Raw genomic sequence first — 23,974 nt, forward strand, 5'->3', positions numbered from 1 at the left:
TTTTGGGATAATTTAGGTGTCACATATACTCATAAGATAGCTTTCAGACACTATAATTTAAGTGTCTCTGAAATGTAATAAATAGAGCTTTGTCTGGGTTTGGGAAATAATGTTTTCTTCCCAAACAGCTGTTCATTTGTATTAACAATTTTCTCTCTCTGGAAAGGAAGTATTTCTGTTTTATATCTAATCTTGTCTCCCATCACGTTAGCTGCCTTCACTCCCTTGCTGTGGTAGTATTTTTTGTATCCCCTGAGTGCCATGGGCAGAAGACAAGGCTGACCTCAGGGGCTTCCAGGAGAGAAGACACCACATGTTTTTTTATTCCAGGTCAGAGTCCCTGTATACTTTGTGGGGCTGGCTGGCTGATTTCACTGCCTTTTCATTTTATCTGAGATCATTCAGGAAAGGGATTTAAACAGTAAATACAGGCTGAACTAATCTATGCCCCTTCTTCAACTGCAAAGCAAGAGATCCTTGGTTTTTCATTTTAGGGCCCCTAAGCACACCCAAAGAGGCCATTTCTGAGGCAATGATGAAGGCAGTCACAGCCAACCGTGAGCCCTGGCCACAGGGGCTACCTAGATATATCAGATGCTGGCCCTCCCTTCAAAAAGGTCACAATTTGGGCCTACCCAAGACTTGTGCACAAAGGGAAAAGGAAGCAGAGAATCACATGCGTGAGAATATGAATATCAGATGAAGTCTTCCAATAATCTTGTGAAACAGGTGGGACAAGTATGGGGAAAACGAGATTTTACTTTGAAGAAATTTGGGCACCGAGAGGCTAAGTAGCACCAAATTCCCATGGCTGGTAGGCTGAGAATCATATCCTTTCCTACTAAATGTCCCTGAGAGTCATCGTAGGGAAGGGGCATTCAGAGTGTGCATTCTGAACCCAGATGGCATGGTTTCCAGTACTGGCTCTGCCCACCCCTGGGCTCTGTGATGTGGGGCAAGCTACTTAACATGGGCCTAAACGTCTCCATCTGTAAGATTATGACAGTGGTGTTATGGATCTCGTGGGGTTCTTAGGAGGATTGCGTGAATTATAACAGAGAAATGTTCAGAGCAGTGCCTGGCGCATGGTAAGTAACTCAATCAACATTAGCTTTGTGAGTTGCTAAAGCGCTTGGCCCAGAGACCAAGGCATAATCAGAGCTGGTATTTTTCCCCAGGAGGGGTGGGTATTAAATAGGTCCTCCCCACACCTTTAGCTAAATTAGAATAAAACAGCATTTTTGTTCTCATGCTGTAATCCAGAGCTATTCCAGCCTTGAAATGAATGAAGGACAAACAATTCACAGTGTCTGCCTCTGGGGCACTGGGTCTCACCTTCAGGGGTATGGTTAATAGCCCTACATTGACAGATCAGAATGCTCCCATTCCAGAATACTCTCAAGAGCCTTAAATCCTTTAAATTTGAAATCCTTGGGGCACTTTGTATTTCTACAGCACTCATTCCAAGCATCACATCTCTGTTCACAGATCTCTTATGCTCAGACCCTTCTGGAAGCTATTGACTGTTGATTGAAAAGGTGACTAAAGATTTATGAATCTGGAAGCATTGAAGTGATAGCAAAGTTGGTTGGTTGGTTGGTTGGTTGGTTGGTTGGTTGGTTGGTTGGTTAAAATCCTACTCTGTTCTGAAACGGGTTGAAGTCAGTGGTGAAATTAGGAATCTAGAAGCAGTGGGGGAACTGGGGATTTTGGAAATCAGTCCGAGTGCAATCAGATGGAGAGGCAGAGAGGGAAAGAGCAGAGGTCAGATAAAAACTCACCTGAGATGACAGCCCCTGGGGTCCCCTGCCCCAGACGCCAGAAGAGAGAGGCACAGGGAGGGGTCGGGGCTTTGTCTGGGGAGAGCTGTCTGCTTAGGCACATATGTGCATCACAGCTCCCAGGGCCCCACGTCAGCATGTAAGCAGCAGCCTCCAAATGTTCTAGCATCCGGAGCAGATAATTTGGATTTAGAAGCCTTCTATTGATAGTTAATTTGTATTGAAAAACTATTCTCTTGATAAGAAATTTCTAACAATATCAGTGATGTTAAACTAGATTTCAAATACATAATGACAGCTCTGTCGGTGTGTGTTTCTGTGTGCAGTGCATTCAAATGCACATGCCATGTCCTGCTTTAATTTCTCACTGTGCTGTGTGTGTGTAGGGAGCACCCAGCATTTAGGCTCTGTATGAATGTACATGGTTGGAATCATGGACCCTACAGAATCTACTAAGCATGTGTGGACATTTGGTAGACAAAGATTTTTATGCTAGGAAACTTCCTTATCAAATGTCCAGCAGTAGCTTTACTTAAGTTCCATCCAAGGACAGCGTGGTATAGACAAAGGAGCACCAGATTTTAAACAGAGACATCTGGCCTGCCTTCACTGTTTTATAACTATTGTTAGGATCATAGGTTCAGAGGATAGACCTGGAATTGCTTTCTGGCTCTCCACTTACTGTGTGAGGTAGGCAAGATATTGGTGGCATCTCTGATAAAATGAGAATCACAATAGTATCAATAATACCTTCTTTAAGAGAAGGTTAATGATTAAAAATGGCTGGGGAATCACTTAGCATAGTAACTGCACAGAGAAAAGGCTCAATAAATAGTAATAATAGTTCATATTGTTTATTGCTTTAGTTTATTATTATCATTTTATTTATATTTTTATTATTTTTTAAAGATTTTATTTATTTATTTGAGAGAGAGAGGAAGAAAGGAAGCATGAGCAGGGGGAGGGCAGAGGGAGAAGTACGCCCCCCCCCAAGCAGGGAGCCCACAACATGGGGCTCAGTCCCAGGACCCTGAGATCATGACGTGAACCAAAAGCAGATGCTTACCAGACTGAGCCACCAGGTGCCCCAATGTTATTTTATTATTGAATCTTTCTTCATTTGATAGAAAAAGCACTTCTGCATTCCAGGGCTGTTTTCAGAGTTAGGTAAGTGCATGTATGTGGAAGCACCTCGCATATGCTCTGAAGCACTTTATTGAAAATATTAATAACAATGATTGTGTTTTCACTTACTGAGAATCTGCAGTGCCTGGCACTTTACACATTGTCTCTAATTCTCCAAATAGTCCCGAGAGATAGTAGAATCATTTTATATTGAAAATGAAACAGGCTTAGAAGAATTTGCCTGGGATCATGCTCAGATTTCAACCTAGATTTTTTTTTTTTAAGATTCAAAATCATCATTCTACATAGCCACATCTCAATGGTAACAACAGAATTGTCAATAATAGTTTATTGTTCCTGTTGATAATAGAATCGGGCTTCCAGCATCTAATCTGAGCAGTTGTGTCTTCAATGAGTGGTATAATATCCTCTGCGTGTATTTTATATTAAAACATATGATTTTGAGGAAATGAGTTTATTATACACTTGAGTGTGTGTCTGTCTGTAAACCCCGAGGCTATGGAGGGAGTTCCAGAAAGAAGGAACATGTCCCCCACGACCTAGGCAGTGGTAGTGTGGTCCAAAGACTTGTGCCATCCTCAAGGGGGATATCTAAAGGGCAGACTTTTTGAATGGCTGCATTCTCATACTTTCATCATAACATTCAATGCTTTTTTAGTCTCTCCTCATGTTTTTACATTTTACATTTCACTTACATGAATTTTCATTCATAGTGTAGATTTCAAGTAAACGGAATTTACAGCTTGGTGCTCTCGCCTGCATATGAATTTGAACTAGCCTATTGGTCGCCAGCTGACAGTGGTCTGCTCAGGTGGGCATCCTGGACCCAGGGCAGATCCTAGGAGGTGTGTCTGTGCAGCAGTGTCCCTGCAAACCTGACGGGAGGTTGGTGTGGCTTCTGGGGTTGACAGTTCCTAGCTGCACAGCTTTGCTGAAGTTCTGCTTCTTCTTTTATCCTCATTAAGCCTCAGCCTCCACATTTATTAAATCAAAATAATAATACCTGTCCCTTAGTTTCCAGGCAGATGAAGGGATATTTCATTTAACTTGCTCAGCACTCAAACTGCGGAGCTTCCTTTCCACCCTTTGACTTATGAAGAAAAAAAAAAGGTCTTTGCAACAGTAGAATATTTGGTTTGCTTTTTTACCATCTCTCATTTCCACAGACTTGGAAAACCATGCGTGGGCAACCAACACACGGTTCAAACAAATTTACAAGATCAAAAACTTAGCTTTTCACCTGTAGCCGAATGGTGCCACCAGTGGGGCTGTCCCATCTGCAGAGGGCTCTCTGCCAGGGTGCGGAGGGAATGTCCCAGCTGTCCCCAAGTCCCAGAGGCTACAGCAACTGCCCCTCACCCTCACTTTCAGATTTTTGCTCCCGAAAGCCAGAGTCCTGGCCCGCATCACTCACAGGCGTCCACCGTCTTTAACTTCTTAGTTTGGGAGAAGCGCATCACTGTCACCTGTGTCTTTCTGATTCCTGGCCTGATAAAATATTTTAGAATATTTTCCCAATCCCGCTCCCCACCCCCAACTGTTCTAAGTTACAAATGGCCAGATTTCAGTCATCAGGAGAGTAGAATGTATTATTTTTTTGCAGCCTGTCTTTCAGGGGGCCAGATTCCAAGGAGGCAGCCCGTGCGCTCACAGGCCAGGAGAGCCAGGATTTCAACAGTGTCAACAATCTTTGCTCATCATACCGAAAAGCAGTGGGTCGGTGCCGGCTCATTAGCATACAGCCGCGCCGTGCTTGCTAACAAAGCAGGCTCTGAGTATCTGCTAGTTTCGCAGCTTGTCTGTCTTCCTTGACCAAAAAGGAGGAGAAATAGCTTCAGGCAAGGGTGCTGTCCCTTTCCTGTGGCAAGAAAGCATCCCAAGGATTCCCAGAGGGAGAGCTTTGAAGTGGTTTGCAAGTAATCAGGCTTTGGAAAAAGGAGACCAGCCATCCTTTGTTTTTCTAATCTTGTTTTAAATCATGACTAGCAAATAAATCGCCATGTTGTCAAGTTAAAAAAAAAAAAAACAAAACGAGCGAGCGAATCCTGAATAATATTCGATCATCCGATCATCCCTTTTAATAGTTTTGTTTCGTTAGCCAGCTTCCAAAGAAATAACTATTCTGTGGGCAGAGGTAACATGCATGCCCTCCTCTCGGTCTGTCTCTCTACCCCTCTTTTGTTAGGGGGATGGAGGGGAAGAAGAAACATACAAGCAGATGTGCTGCTAGATCTACAGGCTTCTGCCAACCATATGGCATCTTAAAGAAAGATGGTTGGAGCGTCTGGATTAGCAAAGAGTCGGGATGGGAAGCCATGTGTCGTGTTGGTACAGGCAGTTGTTTGAGCTCTCTCTAAATGGCTTCAGGAGATTGTGTAATAGAACAAATGGTCCTGCGAGCCCAGGAACAGCCTTGCCGCTGCTGGAGAGGCAATCGGCCCTCCGGCGGGTACTGCTTCCCTTTTTTCTCCCCCAGTGTTATGTATTCTTCTTTTAGTGTTCTTCAAACTCGGAGAATTGACTCTGAACTTTGCAACTTAGAATGAGGCTCCCGGCTCTCCCTGCCTGGATGTCTGCCTGAACTTTCCTTTCTCTCTGACCTGGAAATTAATGATCCTTGGGTCCTCGCCCCGTGGCCCTCTGCGGGGGGTCTGGGCGCCGCGCCCCCCTCCTTCTGGTGCCTCCTGACAAAGGCCTTTCCCAGGGAGCTTGCCTGGCTATTGGGGGTGTGTGTACTCCCACCAGAATTTCCAGAAACCCCAAGAGATGGAAACTCTTCTCATTCTTTAGTGGGTCATCTCAGAGTTTTATGCGGCCCCAGGTGTTGAGCACATAAGAAATGGGTCCCTTCACTATTCTGGATCTTGTGTGTGGCATTAAAAAAAAAAAAAGTACTAATTCTATAGCAGCGAATTCTTTGGCCTTTTAGGTCACACGAGCCGTTTACCGAGAAGTTTCGGTGACCTCAGGACTCTATTCCCTGATACAAAATGTTTGAGAGGTGGCTCTGTGATTCAACGCTTTGACACTATTTTATCCATGGCCAAATTCTCTGTCCGTTCTTGTTTTGAGAGATGGAGGCAGAAAGACCCAGGAGCCCTTCTGGCGAGGGCAGATCTTTGGAGTTGTTCTCTTGAGCAAGCTCTTTGGACATTTTGGCTGTATTCTAGGGCAAACAGATTTTATTTTGTTGTCATTTCAGAGCCACTAAAGTATTCAGTGCAGCATCTTTAGCCACTAGAAAGTTGGGTGTGCCTCTCCATTGAGATGGATGACCATCTCTGAGGCACCATGGTGTATCATACATTGTGGTGGTTCACGGAAGGTGCGATGAGTAGCTGATTCAGTGAAAGAATTGGTTGAGGTATCTGACCAAATGATCAAACCAGTTTTATGATGCTGCCAGTCTGGTGGGAGTCTCTGATTGGTGCCTAGTATGTGCCTCACACCTGAATTACAGTAACACCTCCTTCAGGGTCTGAGCCCCCGCCCCCCCTCCCCTGATGACAAGTGGGGAGGCCAACTGTACAAGCCCCAGAGAATGGTAGCAAGTAAGGAGTGAGCACCCAGGTTACAGAAAATGCAAGCTCTGGTCAACTGTGGGAAATGTCTACTACAACTTCTATCTAAAGTACTTTGAGCAATGAAAATAGTTTATTTTGCTGCATAATGATGCAAAGGCTCCCCTGGCCCCCAAAAGAAATGAAACCTAGAGCATTTGCGACTGGGCTCCAGTGGGAGGAAAGGGCACAGTGTCTAGAAATCTGCACGTCTTCACACTGTCGTCGTTTTTGTGTACTTGTGTCTGAGGTCTGAGGCAAATGATTTTTACTGTCTTGACACAGGGTCATCTGAAAATTACCTCTGGAGATTGTTACCAATTTCTTTCATAAATAACTATTTTCTTTAAGAATACCGATATCACCCAGAAATTTCAGATTGAGTGCTATTTCATTTTGTGAATTCTTTGTATTAAAAAATCATTCCTATCTCATCTACACAGGTTATAAACACATTCCTTTGTGCCCCCCGCCCCAGGCTTATTTTATGTTGAACACCTCAAGTGTTAGGCTATTCTCACTTTGTCTTCGGAACGTAGGATCTGGGGAGATGAAGGAGGGGCGCAGAGGGGGAAGTATAATTTTAATTGTTATCTACCAATTGGAAGAAATTACCACTTTAATGCCTTTTACCATCCAAGTGTACACGGGCCCAAATTTGTCAGCATTAGAATTTCTTGAAACAATGCAATTAAACTGCAACATATTTCCTAACATTCTTAATTAAGACAGTAACTGAAAAATGTAGATTAACAGAAGTTACTGTTTTTATCAACACATTTTCTTTCTTTCCCGCCACCATCACATCCCCCTCCCCCCATCCCTTTTTGCTTTAAATGTCTGATGTCAGTTTCGTCCACATGTACATTATGCACATGGCACGAAGAAACAAAGTAAAAAATTCTCTTTTAATTCTGAGCTGCATGCCCAGCGCCACATGCACTGTCTGTTACATGTCGCTTCTTATGAGGTTCATGCTGGGAGTTTCTTTTTAAAGGCAAAGTGTTTCTGAAGGAAAGAGTTCAGGTTGCGCAGATTGTGTTAGAAAAACCTCACTCTCTCCGAGTGGAATTAATATACTGATTATTCTGTGCAGGCTCAAACTGGCAGCGTGTGCAAAAGTTCAAGAGTATCTGGGAATTGAAATATGGAGGGGAATTGGAGTGAGTGGAGACAAAGCAATGGGAAGTTTTATCTAGAAGTGAAACTAAGGGTAACTTTGTAAGGATAAGGAGGGAATTCAAGTAGGAACAACTGTGTCCTAAAGCGGCTTAAATTATTTTTTGCGAAGTCCTGTTTCTCATGGCACATTTTAGGACACATCATAAAAAACAGTTGGGTTATTGGACCATAACGGGGGGATCCGGTAAAGCAATGTCATGCTCAGCACCTTTTAACTTTGATGTGCTCGAGTTCTTCAGATGTTTGACACTTTGAGTTAAGTAACAGGAGAAGCCTAATCACTACCAGAAATTAAAGCGGACTGTAATATTTCTTCGGCCTATTAGCCAGGATGTTTTTCCTGTTCTAATCCGAGTCTTCCGCGATCAACAACAAAACGATTAATGTTTGGTTTACAAATAAGGACTTGAAAGGGAAGAAAAGCAAAGACGGTCACGCTGCACCTTTCCCATCACCAGGAAACCAAACTTTTTTTCACTTCGGGGAAAGAAGTGGGGACGTGAGCCTGGAGTTAATGAGGCTTTCGCCCATCTCCTTCCACCACTGCCACTTCGGCCTCAGCCTCTCCTGCCGCCGAAGCTCAGAGCCCCGCGCGACCCGCCTCGCAGCCCCGGCCTCGCAGCAGGTGCGGGCGCCGCCCCGCCTCCCCGCCTCCGCCCCCCCCCGCACCCCCCCCCCCGCCGGCGTGGCCCGGAGGTCGCCGCGGGCGCGGCCCGGGCGGGGGCCGTCTGCGGGGCGCAGGGAGCGGGAGCCCCCCGCCCCCCGCCCCCCTGCGGGAGGGGCCGCCCCCGGGCCCGGCGCTCGAGACGGCCTGAGAGCAGGTGCAGGTGCGCAGCAGGCGCAGGGGGAGGTGGCCAGCGCGCCGTGGGAGGCCGGCTGCGAGCTCCAGGCGCTCCCAACTCGGTCCACGGGATCTCTCTGCAACTCTCAGATGAAGCTTCTCTTTGGCAGCATCTAGAATATGGGGGGAGGGTGCGCATATGACAGCTACTACCTTCTGTTTAGCAGTTGCTCTTTTGTAAAGCAGGAACTTATCCCTGGGGATGATTTAGTGCAGGGTCCTCCCATTGCCGGGAGGATCAGGGCTGGAGGGATGGCCGTATTCTGCACCCACACGCCTTAAAATGCCAATATGCAGCTTGTGGGGAGAGGCAATGGCAAGGTAAGTCTGTCCCCAGCCTGCCACCACTGTCCCCGAAACAGGCCCAGCCGCCTGTCCTCTAGCCCCTCACTGCCTGGTAATTGACCGTCAGGGCTCTTGTTCCCACTGCTGCTCTATCACAACCACCAAGGAACTGACCTGTAGAGATTAAAAGTTGTATGGATGATTTAGCATGCCTGGGGTTTCTTCTTCTTAAAACCTGGGCACTGCTGCCCACAGGGGATTCCTGGTCTACCCAGCAGGAGCTCACCAGGGGGCCTGTGCCATCAGGGCCTAGGGCACAACACTGAGCCCCGGCTGTGGCCTGCAGTGTGCTGCCTATTGTTGTGGCTGAGGTAGTCCCCAAGAAGCCCCTTCTTTCCCTTTCCTTCCTGTTCCTCTCATTCAGGATTTAAGATACATATTTTGCTCTGTTAGGAACATGGCCCCACTGCCATAGAGAGAAAACCCCTGACCTCCTCAACCATCCTGTCATGAGGCTCCCAGCACTCTGAACTGAAGCCTGTCTGTCTCTCCTGCTGTCTCAAGGACTGCATGCCTTGGACACGTAGCTGGCTTCTGCTTGGAGCATCTAAAAGTTGATTGATGACAGGGAGGTGGTGGTAGCCTTCCTCATTCTAGAGCAATCTTAATATTCCATCTCCCTGCCACCTCCCTCAGGGCCACAATGGTTTCCTGAGCTACCTGGGGCATTTTGTGTACTGGTTCTATTTTTTTTTTTTTTTTTTTAAATAGAGGAAGGAGAGTTGGAAGCCTAGACTGGTTCTCTTGCCACTTTTAAAATTCAAAATTTCCTAGCCCAAACATTAAACCGTTGATGTAATTGGTTCCTTCTCCCTGACGATGGCATGCAACTGGGCAGGATCAGACTCTTCCTTCTGCTGCCGGAGCCCACTGGAAACCAAACGAGCGTCCAGCCCTTCTAGCTGGAAGAGCTCTGCCACCACATTATCCCAACACTCATCACTGTGCAGAGGACCCCCTTTTACTAAATGATTTATTACTCTTAGCAGAATTCCTTTGGCTGCAGATTTTATTTCTGAGTCACTCTCTTCAGCTCAATTGGTCGCCTTCAGTTACCGTGGCAACCAGCAGATGGGGTTCTTTGACAAGGGTCAGCAGGGAGGCTGCCTGGGTATAGACTATAGACGGAAGAGGAGCTAAATAAAAAGCTTTCAGCATTGACAGTTCTGTAGTGGCTTGGCCAGGAGTACTTATCAAATTACTTGCATTAAAACCTAATTAAGATATGTGCCAATCCATGTACCGTAGTGATTGGATCTGTTACTTAGCTGCTGTGGGCTCACTCTTACTGGATCACACCTCTGTGACCAATTGGCCTATCCCAAGGATGGTCAAACATGAAGGAATAGAGAGCAAGTTCGCGACATTGTGAACCTGGTATGCTCCAGGACTGCTCCCAGATGGTTTGAGTGTCCGGGAGCACCAGGGGGACCTTATTGGAAACGAATCTTCACACAGACACCACACTGCTGTGAAAACTCCAGAGGGTCGAGGCACCTGGGGGGCACGGTTGCTTAAGCATCTGACTTTTGGTTTCAGCTCAGGTCATGATCTTGCAGTCATGGGATGGAGCCCTGCATTGGGTTGCATGTTCCGTGTGTAGTCAGCTTGAGAGTCTCATTCCATCCCCTTGTGCTCCTCCCCCTACTCTCTCTAAGTAAATAAATAAATAAAATCTCTTTTTAAAAAAAAGCTCCAAGGGATGCCTGGGTGGCTCAGCAGTTGAGTGTCTGCCTTCGGCTCAGGGCATGATCCTGGGGTCCTGGGATCCAGTCCCACATCGGGATCCCGGCATGGAGTCTGCTTCTCCCTCTGTCTGTATCTCTGCCTTTCCCTGTGTGTCTCTCATGAATAAATAAACAAAATCTTTAAAATAAATAAAATATTTTTTAAAATTTATTTTTAAAAAAGCTCCAAGAGGGCAACTGGGCAGGTGACTCATATGTTCTGATAGTTTCATATCTGGTTTTAAGATGATTTAATTGTGTTGCAAATAGTCCTCAAAATAAAACTGATCTTTTAATTGTGCCAGATAAAGACATGGTTATCTAAGTGCAAAGGATCTTTTCGGTAGGGAGGAAAGAGCACATTTTGGGATCAGGTGACAAAATTGGAAATCGGTAGTTTGGAAAAAGATATTATATCTCTGTTCCAGTTACTGCACTTGAAAATATACTATGGTATATTGGAGTGTCTTTATCATTAGGATGTACACTGAGGTCTAGTATATTCGATTTACTGTCCAATGACTCAGAAAGCAATAAAAAGATATACATGTATGTGTGTGTTAGAAGGGGTGGACAGAGAGAGCAAGCAGAATAATAAATGGGTTTAAACGATAACAACAAAAAAACCCGATAACAGTAGGTAAATTTGGATAAAGGGTATGTGGATATTCTTTATACAATTCTTGCAACTTTTTATAAGCATGTTACTATTTCCAAATAGTTTTTAAAAAGAGGATGCTTTAACTCTGGGAAACGAACTAGGGGTGGTGGAAGGGGAAACAAACTAGGGTGGGGGGTGGGGGTGAATGGGTGACGGGCACTGAGGGGGACACTTGACGGAATGAGCACTGGATGTTATTCTGTATGTTGGTAAATTGAACACCAATAAAAATTAATTAAAAAAATAAATAAAAAGAGGATGCTTAAGTTTAGGTAGGGAACAGTATGAGACACAGTCTGAGTTTTTCTGCTAGGATTTCTAAATGGCCACGAGCCAGATGTGGCCTGGATTCTACTCTGCAAACACTGTGATTTTCAACCATTCTCACTCCTCTGTCCCATTTGGTTTTGCACAGTGGAGCTGTGCTCTCCCTGACTCTACTGCCTTAAAAAGAGCTGGCTAAAGGTAACTGAGGCTTAAGGCAAGTGGTGTCCTGGTTCTGGAGAGTCTAAGATTCTTGACGCATCAGCTCCAGTCCCTACTGTTCCACGGTGCAGGAAGGATCCTTTCTTCCTGCCAGGCCCTGCAAGGGGATCACAAGATCAGCTTGTGTCACCTAGCACTTGCTCTTTAGGATGGCAAGGCAGTGATGCAGCAGATGTTCTTGGAGTTCTGTGATGAAGCTGAGGCTCATTTCCAGTGGATGCTCTGTTTTAAGCAGTTGGTCTGTGAGAGAGCATGGTGGCACTGTCAGAGCCCTCAGGGTGCTAGGACATGGGGAGCCAGCCCACAGCAAGCTCTCCAAATGGGTCTCTGGAGCCTGGGGCCTCTAGTTTGTGCATCCTCATGCCTACACCAGTCTGGACTAGTCGGTGTGGTGTCCAGACTGAGGAGGCCACAAACTGGTTGGTGACAAGATAAGAACAGAAGCAGTGTTTAGAAATGTTTATGGCCATCAGTGCCCCAGTGTTTTTATGGTACTTCCCAAAACTCTAAGTTGGCAGCAGAGTGGAAATTTAAAAAGGAATAAAAAGCAGACCTCAAACCGTCCCTCCCCTGGGCCAGGTGGTAGAGAGCTGGTGTGGAGTTCCCCAACCCCCAGGCTTTGGAGAATGACTCTGTTCTGTTGGCTCCCACTGGGTCACCCAGTGGTCACCATGAGAAACATGGTCTTTGCCGAAAATCCTTATTATTTTTAGTGTGGAAAAGAAGTCAGGCCTTTTTCTAAAGGATTCAGACAAGCTTTCCAGAGCACTGGATTTAGGGTCAGGAGATATGGGTTGCGGTCCTAGATTTCCTGCACACAGGCTATGTGACTATGGGCCTTAGGTTCACCGTCGCTGGCTGGACTGAATGACCTCACATCTTACGTGACCTTGTGATCTGATCCTTCTGAAGAGGAGAACCCAAGTCTTTCTCCCTAATTGCTGCCCTGAGCAGCCGCCTGCCCCACTTCCACAGGCAGCCACGGCCGATTGGAAATTCAAGGCAGTGAAAAACTAAAGGGGTGCCACAAGAACATAAATCTCTTTGCTGGGAATATAGATTCTCCCCAGATTTGCAGCATCTTCAGAATGAATGACTCTCTGACAATCACCTGGAGTGGGGTGGATTTGAACAAAGGAAACTGGAATGGCAGAGCAGCCATTGGAAACTGCTTTCACCATCTAAGTGAGGGTGACGGGCTAGCATATGTTCCAGATTCCTCAGGACGTGGCTGCTTCTCGCTGACTCTGTGCAGCCACGGTAACTGAAACAGAACTATGTAAATTGTGGCAAGTGATTTTCAAGTATGAGAACCAAATGTACACCTTTTTTTTTTTTAAGATTTTATTTAATTATTCATGAGAGACACAGAGAGAGAGAGAGAGAGGCAGAGACACAGGCAGAGGGAGAAGCAGGCTCCATGCAGGGAGCCTGACGTGGGACTCGACCCCGGGTCTCCAGGATCACGCCCTGGGCTGAAGGTGGCGCTAAACCGCTGAGCCACCCGGGCTGCCCCCAAATGTACAACTTTATATGAATGTGGTTTATGCACCACAGCTAATTACCTGGAGCCATAAGTTGGGGGTACATAGGTTTTCAAGCTTGAAGTTGGGCAGTGGGGGTTGTTGGGACCAGAGCTGGCCGCAGGGTTGGAGGATGAAGACACATCAAGGTTGTGTAGGGTCAGGGCACTGTGGATGTGTGCACCGGCTGAGAACTCAGTTGTCCCCGAGCCCAGCAGCCCTAAGGTTCAAAGCATCAACATTTTAAGCTCAGTGAGAGCCTCTCACCTTGGCTGTTCCAGGGCAGAGCAGTCATAGCACCCATGTGCACGAAGAGCCTAGTGTTTGAGTGACAGTTTATTTCAGGGAACGAAAGCTGCATTTCATGCAATGTTTGCGCCACAAAACATTATTTTTCTTATGATTTTTTTTAGATTAGTAATTTAAAAATGTAAAACCATCCTTAACTTGAAGCCAGTACAAAAACAGGCAGTGGATTGGCCCTGGGCTGTGAAGTTTACTGACCCCTATTCTAGTTCATTCTCTCATTTCCCAGGGGAGGAAACAACGTGATCGTGTGCTTTGCTTAACTTATCATGACCAACATCCATGCTTGGGAGTAGACTACAGCAGTTTTCATTCGGACAGTTGGCTGTTTGATGATCAAAGTAGGAGCCGCGGAAGAAAATCATTCTTTACAAAAACTTATTTTGTATGCATGAATAATATTGTGAAGTATGGCATGCCAGTGGTTCCCGTACTTGAGAATGCACAGGAATCACCCAGAGGGCCTATAAAAACATATACTGCTGGGCCCCACCCCAGTGTAGCTGATTTGGGAGGTCTGGAGGTATTCCCTTCTCAGTTGTAGAAATGAAGAATGTGAGGTTGCCTAAGACTGAGATCAAGCCTCTTGCCCAAGCAGAATAGGTAGTTCATGGTGGGATTTTGAATTCGTGTCCCTGCATGCACATGCAGCAGACACTCATCTGTTCTAGGATCCTCTTAAGTTAGGGGTGAATTTCAGTAGCATACTACAAATGATTTAATGTATATGTTATGTTTTTTTCAAAGTTATTACATATGAAAGCATCCTGATACCATAGATGAAATTACAGGTCTTCTCTTTGGTGTAAATATTATCCATTGGTAGGTAGTTTGTTCATCCTGACACATTTATCCAGCACAGTCTAAATGGCAGGCACCTCACTAAGTGCTGGAGATGGAGAGCTGAATGAGACCCCATTTCTGTCCTTAGGGAACCTGAGTGAGTTCAGTGTGAGTGGCCACGATTATAGTAAGTAGATGGGAACACGGTGGGATGGTTGGGATGATGGGCTGCAGAAAGCTGGGGAGAGGTCAGGGCTCAGTCTTCAGAGCCAGGAGTCTGAGCCGTGTGGACTGGAAGGGTGAGGGAGGAAGTAGCATGGAGGACTCAGAGCCAGGCCATTGGAGATGGTCCCACCCACAACAGAGAGACACAGAGTGAGAAGCCATTTGTGGCTTGGTCATTCTAGCTAGTGGTCTGAGTGTGGGCAAGTGACTCACTTCTGTGCCTGGCTTTTCTCAAGCAAGAAATGATGAAGATGATAGTAATACCTACCCTTTGGCATTGTTAGGAGGATGAAATTGGTTAATGAATGTAAAATGCTTATTACTCACCGGGAATAACAGAGAAGTAAGTGTATATTTTACAGTCAAATATTTGTACCTTCTAAGTCCGTATGTTGGTTGAAAAATGCTCTTCATTTCCTTGAGGAGGCCCCCTGTCCCACTGAATTTTTGGTCTGAGCATTTGAGAACACTTATCTAAGAAGGGCAGGGCAAATCTTTTCTATAACCAGAGTGACCAAACAGAGGGGCTCCGGTCTGAAAACATTCTCGGATAAAGGACATTTGACCACCACCAAAACCGAAACCAAAACAATACAAAAACAGAAAGAAAAAACAAACCCCAAAGTAAACTGGTAGGAAGCTCCTGGGTGAAATTACTGAGTGAAACTAAAGCCTCTCATCTAAAAAATGTATATTTATGGGGATATTGGCCACCTCTGGAGGAAGAAGGAGGCGGGCTTGGGATGAGGACATGGAGGGTTGCCCCGGGTGCTGATACCAGCTTCACAAGTGTTCATTTGATTATTATACCTCATCACTTATTTATACACTGCATATATTTTGTATGTATCACATACAACATAAAAAAATTTAAATATATGTATTCACTTGCTTTCACAGTATTCATAGCAAATGAGTGTCTGAAGCATAGGACCAGAGCTGGCAGCTTGTACCACTTCTGTTTTGCATAAGATATTTTACCCAGCCCACTCAGCTCTATAAAGTTGTTTTGTATTGCGCCACTTGCTCCATCTTATCCTGAAATCTTGCATATTTAAAAAAAAATGTTGGTTCTGATCATGCCTGCGGGGTGTGGCGGAGAGGATCACTGTTGGATCAATAGAGCTGTGTCCAGGTCCAGTGCACACACCAGCCCCTTCACATCTGATCTGCATCCTGGGTTGCACAGGCCAGCCCTACTGACCCCTCTGCCCCAGCCTGGGCATGGCTGCTCTTCTCCCCTACAGGCCCCACTTCTACTGAGTGGTGGTGGTTGTACACCCACAGGTCTGTAAGGAAATGGGCTCTGCACCTGCAGTCAGGATGGTGAGCCCAGCCTACTGGGCGAGCCCTCGGCACCCTCAAGGGCAGGGGAGCACCAGCTGCCTCATGGAGAGGACTGGCCTCCTGCCCCTGGCCAGCCTGGCCTGGCGATGGCTTCACTGGGTACCGCGACAGCACAGTGCAGATGCCAAGTCTGTCCTGGAGGCATCTGGAAGGGACAGGGTAGCTACCTGTTCCAGAGATGGGGTGCACGTAGGCCTTGGGGAAGAAGGTCCAGGTTAGGGATTGAGCTCTGAAATCTGAGGATTCCACCTCTCTCTCCTGCCATGTGCTTTGCAGGCTGTCGGGGGCTCCTTCTCACGGGGGGGTGGGGGGGAGCTGGTTCCCAGAGAGACTCCAAAGCGCACCTGGGGAGGGCAGCCCCACTCTCCTTTAATTCCTTCATGCCATGTGGAAGAAACAGCTCAAACAAGGGACCCAGACAGAACAAGAAATTAGCTCTCAGAATGACACACTGACAGCTGAACCTTGAAGATAGGAGGGGGTCCCACTCCAGGCCGAGGGACCGTCCAGTGCCAAGAACATATGTGGGAGAGCAGAGGGGCGTCTGGGCGGCTGGAGAGCAGGGGTCCTTGCAGGGCCGAGACAGATCGTCCAAAGGATGAGTCAGGGTGCCCTCGTGCACATGAGAAGGCTCTCCAGTGGCTTGGCCCTGATGTCCCTGCCCTTGGCCAGTGCCCACATCCTTCATAGCAGCTCCCTGGCCACCACCCTGTCACCTCGCTGCCTTTCTCAATCAATACCTGTGCCCTGTAACTGGGACAGAATAGGAAGGCTGCTGAATGGGGGCTTCCCCTCACTCACCCTGCCGGCATTCCCCACTGCGTCTGGGAGGAAGGTCCTGGGCTCTGCTGCGGGTTCCCTCCTGCCTTGGGAAGCCTGGCACCCTTAGCCTTGAGGAATTCTCTTCTCTCCTGCGGGCCTCCTGCCCACCCTCTCAAGCCTCTTCCATCTTCTACCCCCCTCTTGCTTCCCTGCGCTCAGCCAAGCCCCTCTCCAGAACGGCCTCCCCTCTAACATCCTACCATCAGGCTTCCACGACCATCCTGCTGGAAGGGCAGGCCACTTTGGCCAGGTATGTCCACAGCATGTTCCACCACCAAGTAGCATCTCACACAAAGGCCCCCTCTTCCTTTTGGAAATCTTCTCTTCCCTTGAGCTCCAGGTTCTTTTCTCCTGGATTTCCTCTTTCCTTCTGGGCAGCTGTCTCCGTGGCTCCTTGTCCCCTACTAGCCTGTAAATGTGGCTGATCCCCGAGGCCCTGTCCTGACCCTGTTTCCTCTCACTGTGGCAGACATGCATAGCCAATAGCTTATAGGGAACATATATTTTGGGGGGAACATATATTTTTGATATTTATTTATTTATTTATTTGAGAGAGAGAAATATTTCAAAAACAAGCACTGGGAGGAGCAGAAGAAGAGGGACAGGCTGACTGCCTCTGAGCACGGAGTCTGACTCAGAACTCCATCACAAGACTATGAAATCATGAGGAGCCTAAACCAAGAGTCGGATGCTTAACTGACTAAGCTACCTAGGTGCCCCCAACAATACCTGTATTATTAAGAGGCTTAAAAAGCTCTTCCAAGCTTTCCTGGGTGAATCTTGCTTTGCATTCAATGGCCTCACCTCTCAGCAGGTTTGGCTGGCACAACCAGATGTCCAGCCAGACCTGTCCTAGGCACCAGGCCACAAAACTGCTCAGTTCTTCCCCCTAACCCCAGAACTTCTATCCCAGGCCTGTCCCTTCTCCCATCTTCTCCTTCCTGGTGAAGGGCACCACCGTTGCCCTGGAGGGCAAGATCCACATCTGTTAGTTCGGCTACAAAGCTCAGTTGGGGCCTGCATCACCTCTGTGAGCAGCCTGCTGACTGTCTAGCTGGACCACCCAGGTTTCAGTTAGCAGACAGCAATGCCTTTGCAGCACCCCTTCTCCTGTGGGGAACCCCTGCCCCGCCCCTTCCAGACAACACCAATTCCTCTTTCACATCCTGACTTGCCAGTTCAGTGGCCCCAACCAGCCATTTACCCTGTCTGTGCCTGGGCTTCCCTGGTTCTCAAAGTGAGAGTAAGAGACTAGTTCCTGCCTTGTGGGGTGGTTGTCCGCACTTAGAGCAGTGCCTGGCACACAGCGCTCCGGAGATGTGGTCTGTTTCCTTGGTAGGTGCCAGCCTCCTGGACCCCGCACCTGCCCAGTGCCCCCTGGCTTTCCTGCTTTTACCTGGTCCAGTTTCAGGGTCCTACCATTTCCTTTTCCAGCTGTTTTCTCCCTAATTGGCTGGAAGTCCCCCTCACGCCCCCCCACCCCCAAAGGCAGGGACCAGTTGTAATTCCTGATGTATTCCAAGTGTCTACCGTATAGTACTTGACCCATGAAGGAGAGGTGCTCACCAAGGGTTAACCGTTTGGTTGGCTGAATTAACTCAATGAATAAACCATCTATTAACAATAGTTAAGAACACCTGTGCACTGTTGCCATGTGCCTCTGGACTGGACAGCTTCTTGGATGACTTTGTGCAAGTTCATTGAACCTCTCAGCTTCTCATCTATAAAATGGGATGCTAGCACCCACCTTTTAATTAGATAACCTATACAGAGGACTCAGCACAGGGCTCAGTAAATATTAGCTGCTCGCAGTGGCAGTAGTTGCAGCTGTGGTTGGCTGAGCACGCAAATTTAGAAGGACAAAAATGAGAGCAAAAAGCAGCATGGAAAATGAAGGATGACATTAGTGTCATAGGACACCCCAAGATATCTCTTCTAACCGACAGTAATGAAACATCCAAGAACAGAGCATGCGTAGGGTTTGCAGTGTTTGGGGAAGGCTGTTCCAAAAAATAGCTTGTTAATTTAAAAAAAAAAAAAAAGAAAAGAAAAATGTCTTCCCAATATAAATAAAAGGCCTCAAGAGAGCGGCTGTTGAAATCAAATTTCCTTAACCAAGTCCCTTTTATCTAAAATCTGGGTTTTTTTCTTTGTTTCTGTCTTTTAACAAATGTGGCTTTGGGTTTGTTGTTTTTACCTTTTCTAAGCTTGTGATTGACTTTGTTGCTGCACGTGGAGCGACATAATAGACAGTGACAAACAAGGAGGGAGCATGTTTTGTAAAGGGAGAAAAGCTCCCCAAGATAGACTGCCCAGAGTGTTCAGGTTAGTTCCGGCTGTGAAGCTAGGGGTGGCAGGGGAGGCAGGGCTCTCCTGAGGTCCTTACTCCTTATGCCCGGGTGGTGCTCTGCTGGATGACACCCAGGGACTTGATTCAGCCAGTCCGGGTGGGGCCTGGGTGCACTCTGGTAATCACCACAGGGATCTGAAGCCTTCGGTTTGCAGAACATCGCCAAGAGAGCCTCATCTAGGTTTTAGGGGCTCCAAGGGAGGAGGGTCTAGGCAGGAACTGGCTCCATTTCTGGCTGTAAGCCCATGTGGACATTTTGTGCTGAGAGAGCAGGTTTTGGCTCAGCCCATAGCTCTGGACCAGGCATCCACCTCTTTCCAGGAGCCCAGAAACACATACTGAAGCCATCAGTCCATAGGACTGTGATCCCATTTGATCAAAGCACAGGGCAAGGGACCACATGGAGAAAGGCCACTCCTGGCACCTTGTTACCTTTAAGCCTTAATGGGGTCATCTATTTATCACATGTTTCTGTTGCATTTGTTTCCAGCAAGCGTGAAGCCAATGGGCTACTACCTGGCTAGAGCTCTTAGCCTGTGGCCATCTCCACACCGAGGACTTGATTGGAGAGGGAAAGCCACCCAAGGATTTAGACAGCTCCACTGCTAATGATGATGATTTTGGCCAGTCTGATTCAAATATCCATGTGTTAGGTTGTCTGCTTCTCAAGGAAAAAGGCTCTTCTCAACTCTGCATCTTCTAGAGGACCCAATCCAGTGCTGACAGCACAGTACCCCCTCAGATGAGTGGTGGCTGCCTGCATCTGTCCGAGGGTCAGCCTGGGCAGATGCCCCTGCCCCATGCCCTCCAAGCCCACTTGGGCTGCTCTGCTGCCCTGGGATGTCCTTTCCCCTCCCTGCTGTGCTCTGTCCAGGAGGTGGTGCAGGAAAAGTGTTCCGTCTGACACCCGTGGGGTGGTTTTGAGACCGCTCTCAGGAAAAACTGTCCCCATGTGACAGTGTGATGCGTCGTGGTGGGGACAGAGGAGGCTTCCCAAAGCTGCAGTGCCCTGGCTTCACCGAGATCAGAAGCAGGGCCCCAGGGCCAAGGAAGCATTACGGTGCCGAAGGAGGGAGCGCTCAAACTCGGGTGGTAGATCCTTGTGTTCGGTTCTGTCCCACTGTGATCCGGGGCCCCTGACCCTGGCCGGCCACACACACAAGTGGAAGAACTAAGTCATGCCCTTGCTCTTTCTCCAAACCCAGCAGGAGGCCGGAGGCCAGGGGGCGGGGCCAGGGCCGGTGGCGGGGCCAGGGCCAGGGGGCGGGGCGGCCGGTATAAGCCTGTGCCCTGCTGCCTGGGCACCTGCCGCGCGTGCTCGGGGTCTCCCGCTCCTCGCGCTTGCCGCTGTCGGAGGTAGCAGGAGGCCTGGCGTGCTTGAAAAGTGGGAGCCCGCGGTGCGTGAGGAGGAGGAGGAGACCTGGGTGGGGACCCCAGCGGCGGCAAGTGTGCCTTCCTTCGGGGGCAGCTTGAACAAAGATCCTTCCCAAGTCGGGAAGGGCGGGCAGGGCCCGGGGTCGATGCCGTCTCGGAAACGGACAGGGTTGCAGGTAGCACGAGAATCTGGGCGGGCGGGAGTTAATACTAGAAGGTCATTAGGTTTCCCAGAATGCAGTTTGGCCTGCCCGCAGGTGCCGGCTCCCTATTACGTGGGGAGAGGAGCGCGCCCACCCCAGGCCCAGTCTCTGCCGTGGCGGTGCTTGGTTGTGCCGGGAGCGCTGCAAGCGCGGCCGGAGGGCTTCACTGCCGAAGGCCCAGCCCCAGCGTCTGGAGGTCCCCTCGGGGCCTTGGGCCCAGTGAGTGTTGCATGGGTAGCCTGGAGTTTGAAATACATCTCAGCTTTTAAAATCTTTTCTTTGTGAAAATAGGGATGCCTGGGTGGCTCAGTGGTGAAGTGTGTGCCCTCGGCTCAGGTCATGATCTCAGGGTCCTGGGATCCAGCCCCCTATTGGGCTCCCTACTCAGCCGGGAGTCGGCCTCTCCCTCTGCGCGCCCCACCGCCTGCTCATGCTCTCTCCCTCTCCCTCTTGCTCACTCTCTCAAATAAATAAAATCTTTAAAAAAAAAAAAAAAAAAAACAAGAAAATACAAGTTAATTTTACCAACGGTGCCTTTGGTCAGTGAGGAAGGGCGCCTGACACATTCAACTTCTTTCCAGAACAGTTCTGGGTAGTTGTGCAACTCTAAATTTAATCCAAAGCCTACATTTCCAGGGGTGAGTGTGCTGTAGGAAGCCGTCTGTGGACAAATGAGGATAATAGTTTGAGCGAATTAGCAAGTCTGGAGAGGAGGGCCCATCAGCAGAATGACAAATTTAGGATCTTTAAAGACATCTGGTCAGCGATGCCGGAGCTCATGATTGACTGAGTGATTAATAATGGAAACCCCTTAGTTCAGTGTTTCTGCTATCCCTCGCCCACTTCCCCAGCCAGGGCGGGCTGTCTGCTCCAGCCTGCCAGAGACGTTTCCAGCTGAACAATGGAGCCATTGAGGCCCCTAGTCCTCCACCTCTGTGAGCTTAAGGTTTCAGTTGTCTTCTTCTTATCCAACTTATCTGTGTGTTTCCTATTTGACAAGTCATGGAGAGAGCTCCTGATTCCCTTTCACGTTGATGCGATTCCATTCGGTGTCATCAGTGCTGCATTCCAAGAGCCTCCGGCCAGCCAGAACCTCACATCTCAGGGTCACGTGGATTTAGGGCTCCTGGCTCACTATCCAGAGCTGCCCGCAGACACAGACAGCAGTGGAGCACACTGAAGGCCTTAGGTTGGCCATTGTCTCCCTTGCTCTCTAAAGCTTGTTGCCCCCATGTGTCGGGATCCATCCCTAACTCTGTGGTGGATTTCTCTGCAGGCTAAAGCAGCTGGACAAGCACAGCCAGGCCACGGCCCAGCAGCTGGTACAGCTTCTCAACAAGCAGAACCAGCTTCTGCTGGAGAGACAGAGTCTGTCAGAAGAGGTGGGGCGTCTGAGATCCCAGGTACTGTGTAAACCTAATGCAGGGGTGGGGATCTTCAGGGCCAGCTCACCTACCAGGGAGCCCAGCAGGGGTCTGCATATGGGTCTTATTCTTGTTCCTTTCTTCAGAGCTGTATCTTCGCAGGTGAAACCCCCAAGTGATCACGTGGCTTAGCTAGTAAGCCGGCAGGGGGATCCTGAAGACAGTGCTGGGCATTGTGGGAGACATGGGTTACATGGGCCACCAGCCTGCTGTCTTTAGGGAGCTAAAGTTTGTGTGCAAGAACAACCCACGATCGAACAGGCCACGCTAAGTGCTGAGCTGTGTGTGGGCACGGTTCCCTCGTGGCACAGCCAGTGGAAAGATGCAGAGGGCTGTAGTGGTGAGCAGGCTTTCTGCAGGAGGCAGACTCAGAACTGCCACTCGGGATGTGTATGGTTTGAATTGGTTGAGGAAAGAGGCGCTGCCAGTTGGGGGAGCCACTGTGAGTGGAATGCAGAGGTCTTGTCTGAAGTCAGCTGTGGGATAACCGAGCTGAGCTTCCGAGTGCTTGTGGAAGGTCTGGCAGCACTGCACGGACTCTTGTTACCCTTGAACGAGCCTGCAAGATGGATTATTGTCTCCACTTTGCAGATAGGGAAACTGAGGCACAAATAGCCTGTACAGCTAGCAAGTAGGGACACTACCAGTGGCACCTAAGTCTGATGCAACAGCCCAGGCCTTCACCATTGAGGTTCTATCTGGGGCTGCCAAAAGGGGTAATGGAGGAAAGAGAATATCCAGGGGAGTCTGGAGTGTGCAATGAGACTTCTTTCCCCAAAGTTGCTTCTCTTCCTGTCAGAGAAGCTGTACTTTGTGCCCCATCAAACAGTTGTCAGGATAATAGGATGGTTCAGGGCCTGGCCATGGTCTCCGCTTTGGATTAGGATGGCACCCAGACGCCTTCTGAACACCTGGGGATGCCACACAGCGAGTGCTTGGAATGATTAATGGGAAAAATGTCTCTCGAAATGAAAAGGATGGGAAACTGTCTCTCATTCTTTCAAATGTGCCAAACGGATACTGGGGAGCTGCTGTCCTCTGAGTGAATTTTCATATTCAGTGAACCAAATCCCCTGCCATATACTACTCATTTTTCCACGTATAGTAAGAGGATGCTCCCAGTCACTGAATTAAGGCCTGGGGTTGGGGACCCACCTATACTCTGCGCCCTGGTGATACTCATGCCACGCAGCACAGTCGTCCGGCAAGCTTGTAAATGGGCAATCTTGAGGAACACGGATTCCGGGGCCTGTGTTCACACAGGCTAGGAATCTGCATTTTAACAAGCTGGTTGGATAATTCTGAGGGACATGGAGGTTTGAGAACCTCTGAAATATTTGGAGGCAGAAAGGGTGGAGCATGATTCCAGACTGTTCTGCTGTTGTGAGGATCGGAATAAGTCAACTGAAGTCTAACCCCAAGGGATACTGGAATTGTCATGAGTATAGCCCTCAGGTGCTGCACAGAATCACTTGTACACGGTAGGCCCAGGAAATGTCAGGGCTTTCCCTTGCCTCTCCCCGCCCAAGGCCTAAGGAGGCCCAGCAGAAGCGTGAGAAGGCAGAGGCCTCTGGGGCCAGCAGCACTGTGCCCACTGCTCCCCTGCTCTTCTCCGACGCCCTCAGGCCCCTCCCACGGCCCCTGTGGGGCCGACGCGGGCCACACTCTAAATGCCTGGGTAGGTCCTACAGGAGGCCCTGGTGGTGCCTGCCAAGGATTTGGGGCCACCGGCTCTCTAGGCAGGTGACTGGGCTCCTGTCACACGTGGTGGAACAGAGGCTCATAGCATGAGCAAATCTTTTGGCTCTAGGAGCCAAGAACCACTTCAGAATGACTTGTGGGGAGTCTTCTGTACGGGCTCCGAGCACATGGTAGTTTCCTGTCCATT

The 23,974-nt window shown here is 48.5% G+C and overlaps 1 protein-coding gene across 4 annotated transcripts in view; it reads left to right on the forward strand.

The window, feature by feature from the left end:
• SDCCAG8 (SHH signaling and ciliogenesis regulator SDCCAG8) overlaps positions 1-23,974 on the forward strand; it is a 234,719-nt gene that overhangs the window by 203,079 nt on the left and 7,666 nt on the right. For 3 of the 4 annotated variants that reach the window (XM_055323989.1, XM_055323991.1, XM_055323990.1), the window contains one exon: positions 21,939-22,065. In XM_055323989.1, the coding sequence (XP_055179964.1) occupies positions 21,939-22,065 (127 nt within the window). Of the gene's footprint in view, positions 1-21,938; positions 22,066-23,974 lie in introns of those variants that run through there. The other variant, XR_008664244.1, reaches the window with a different exon arrangement.

Source organism: Nyctereutes procyonoides, unplaced genomic scaffold, assembly GCF_905146905.1.
Source record: "Nyctereutes procyonoides isolate TBG_1078 unplaced genomic scaffold, NYPRO_anot_genome, whole genome shotgun sequence".
Taxonomy (NCBI): domain Eukaryota; kingdom Metazoa; phylum Chordata; class Mammalia; order Carnivora; family Canidae; genus Nyctereutes; species Nyctereutes procyonoides.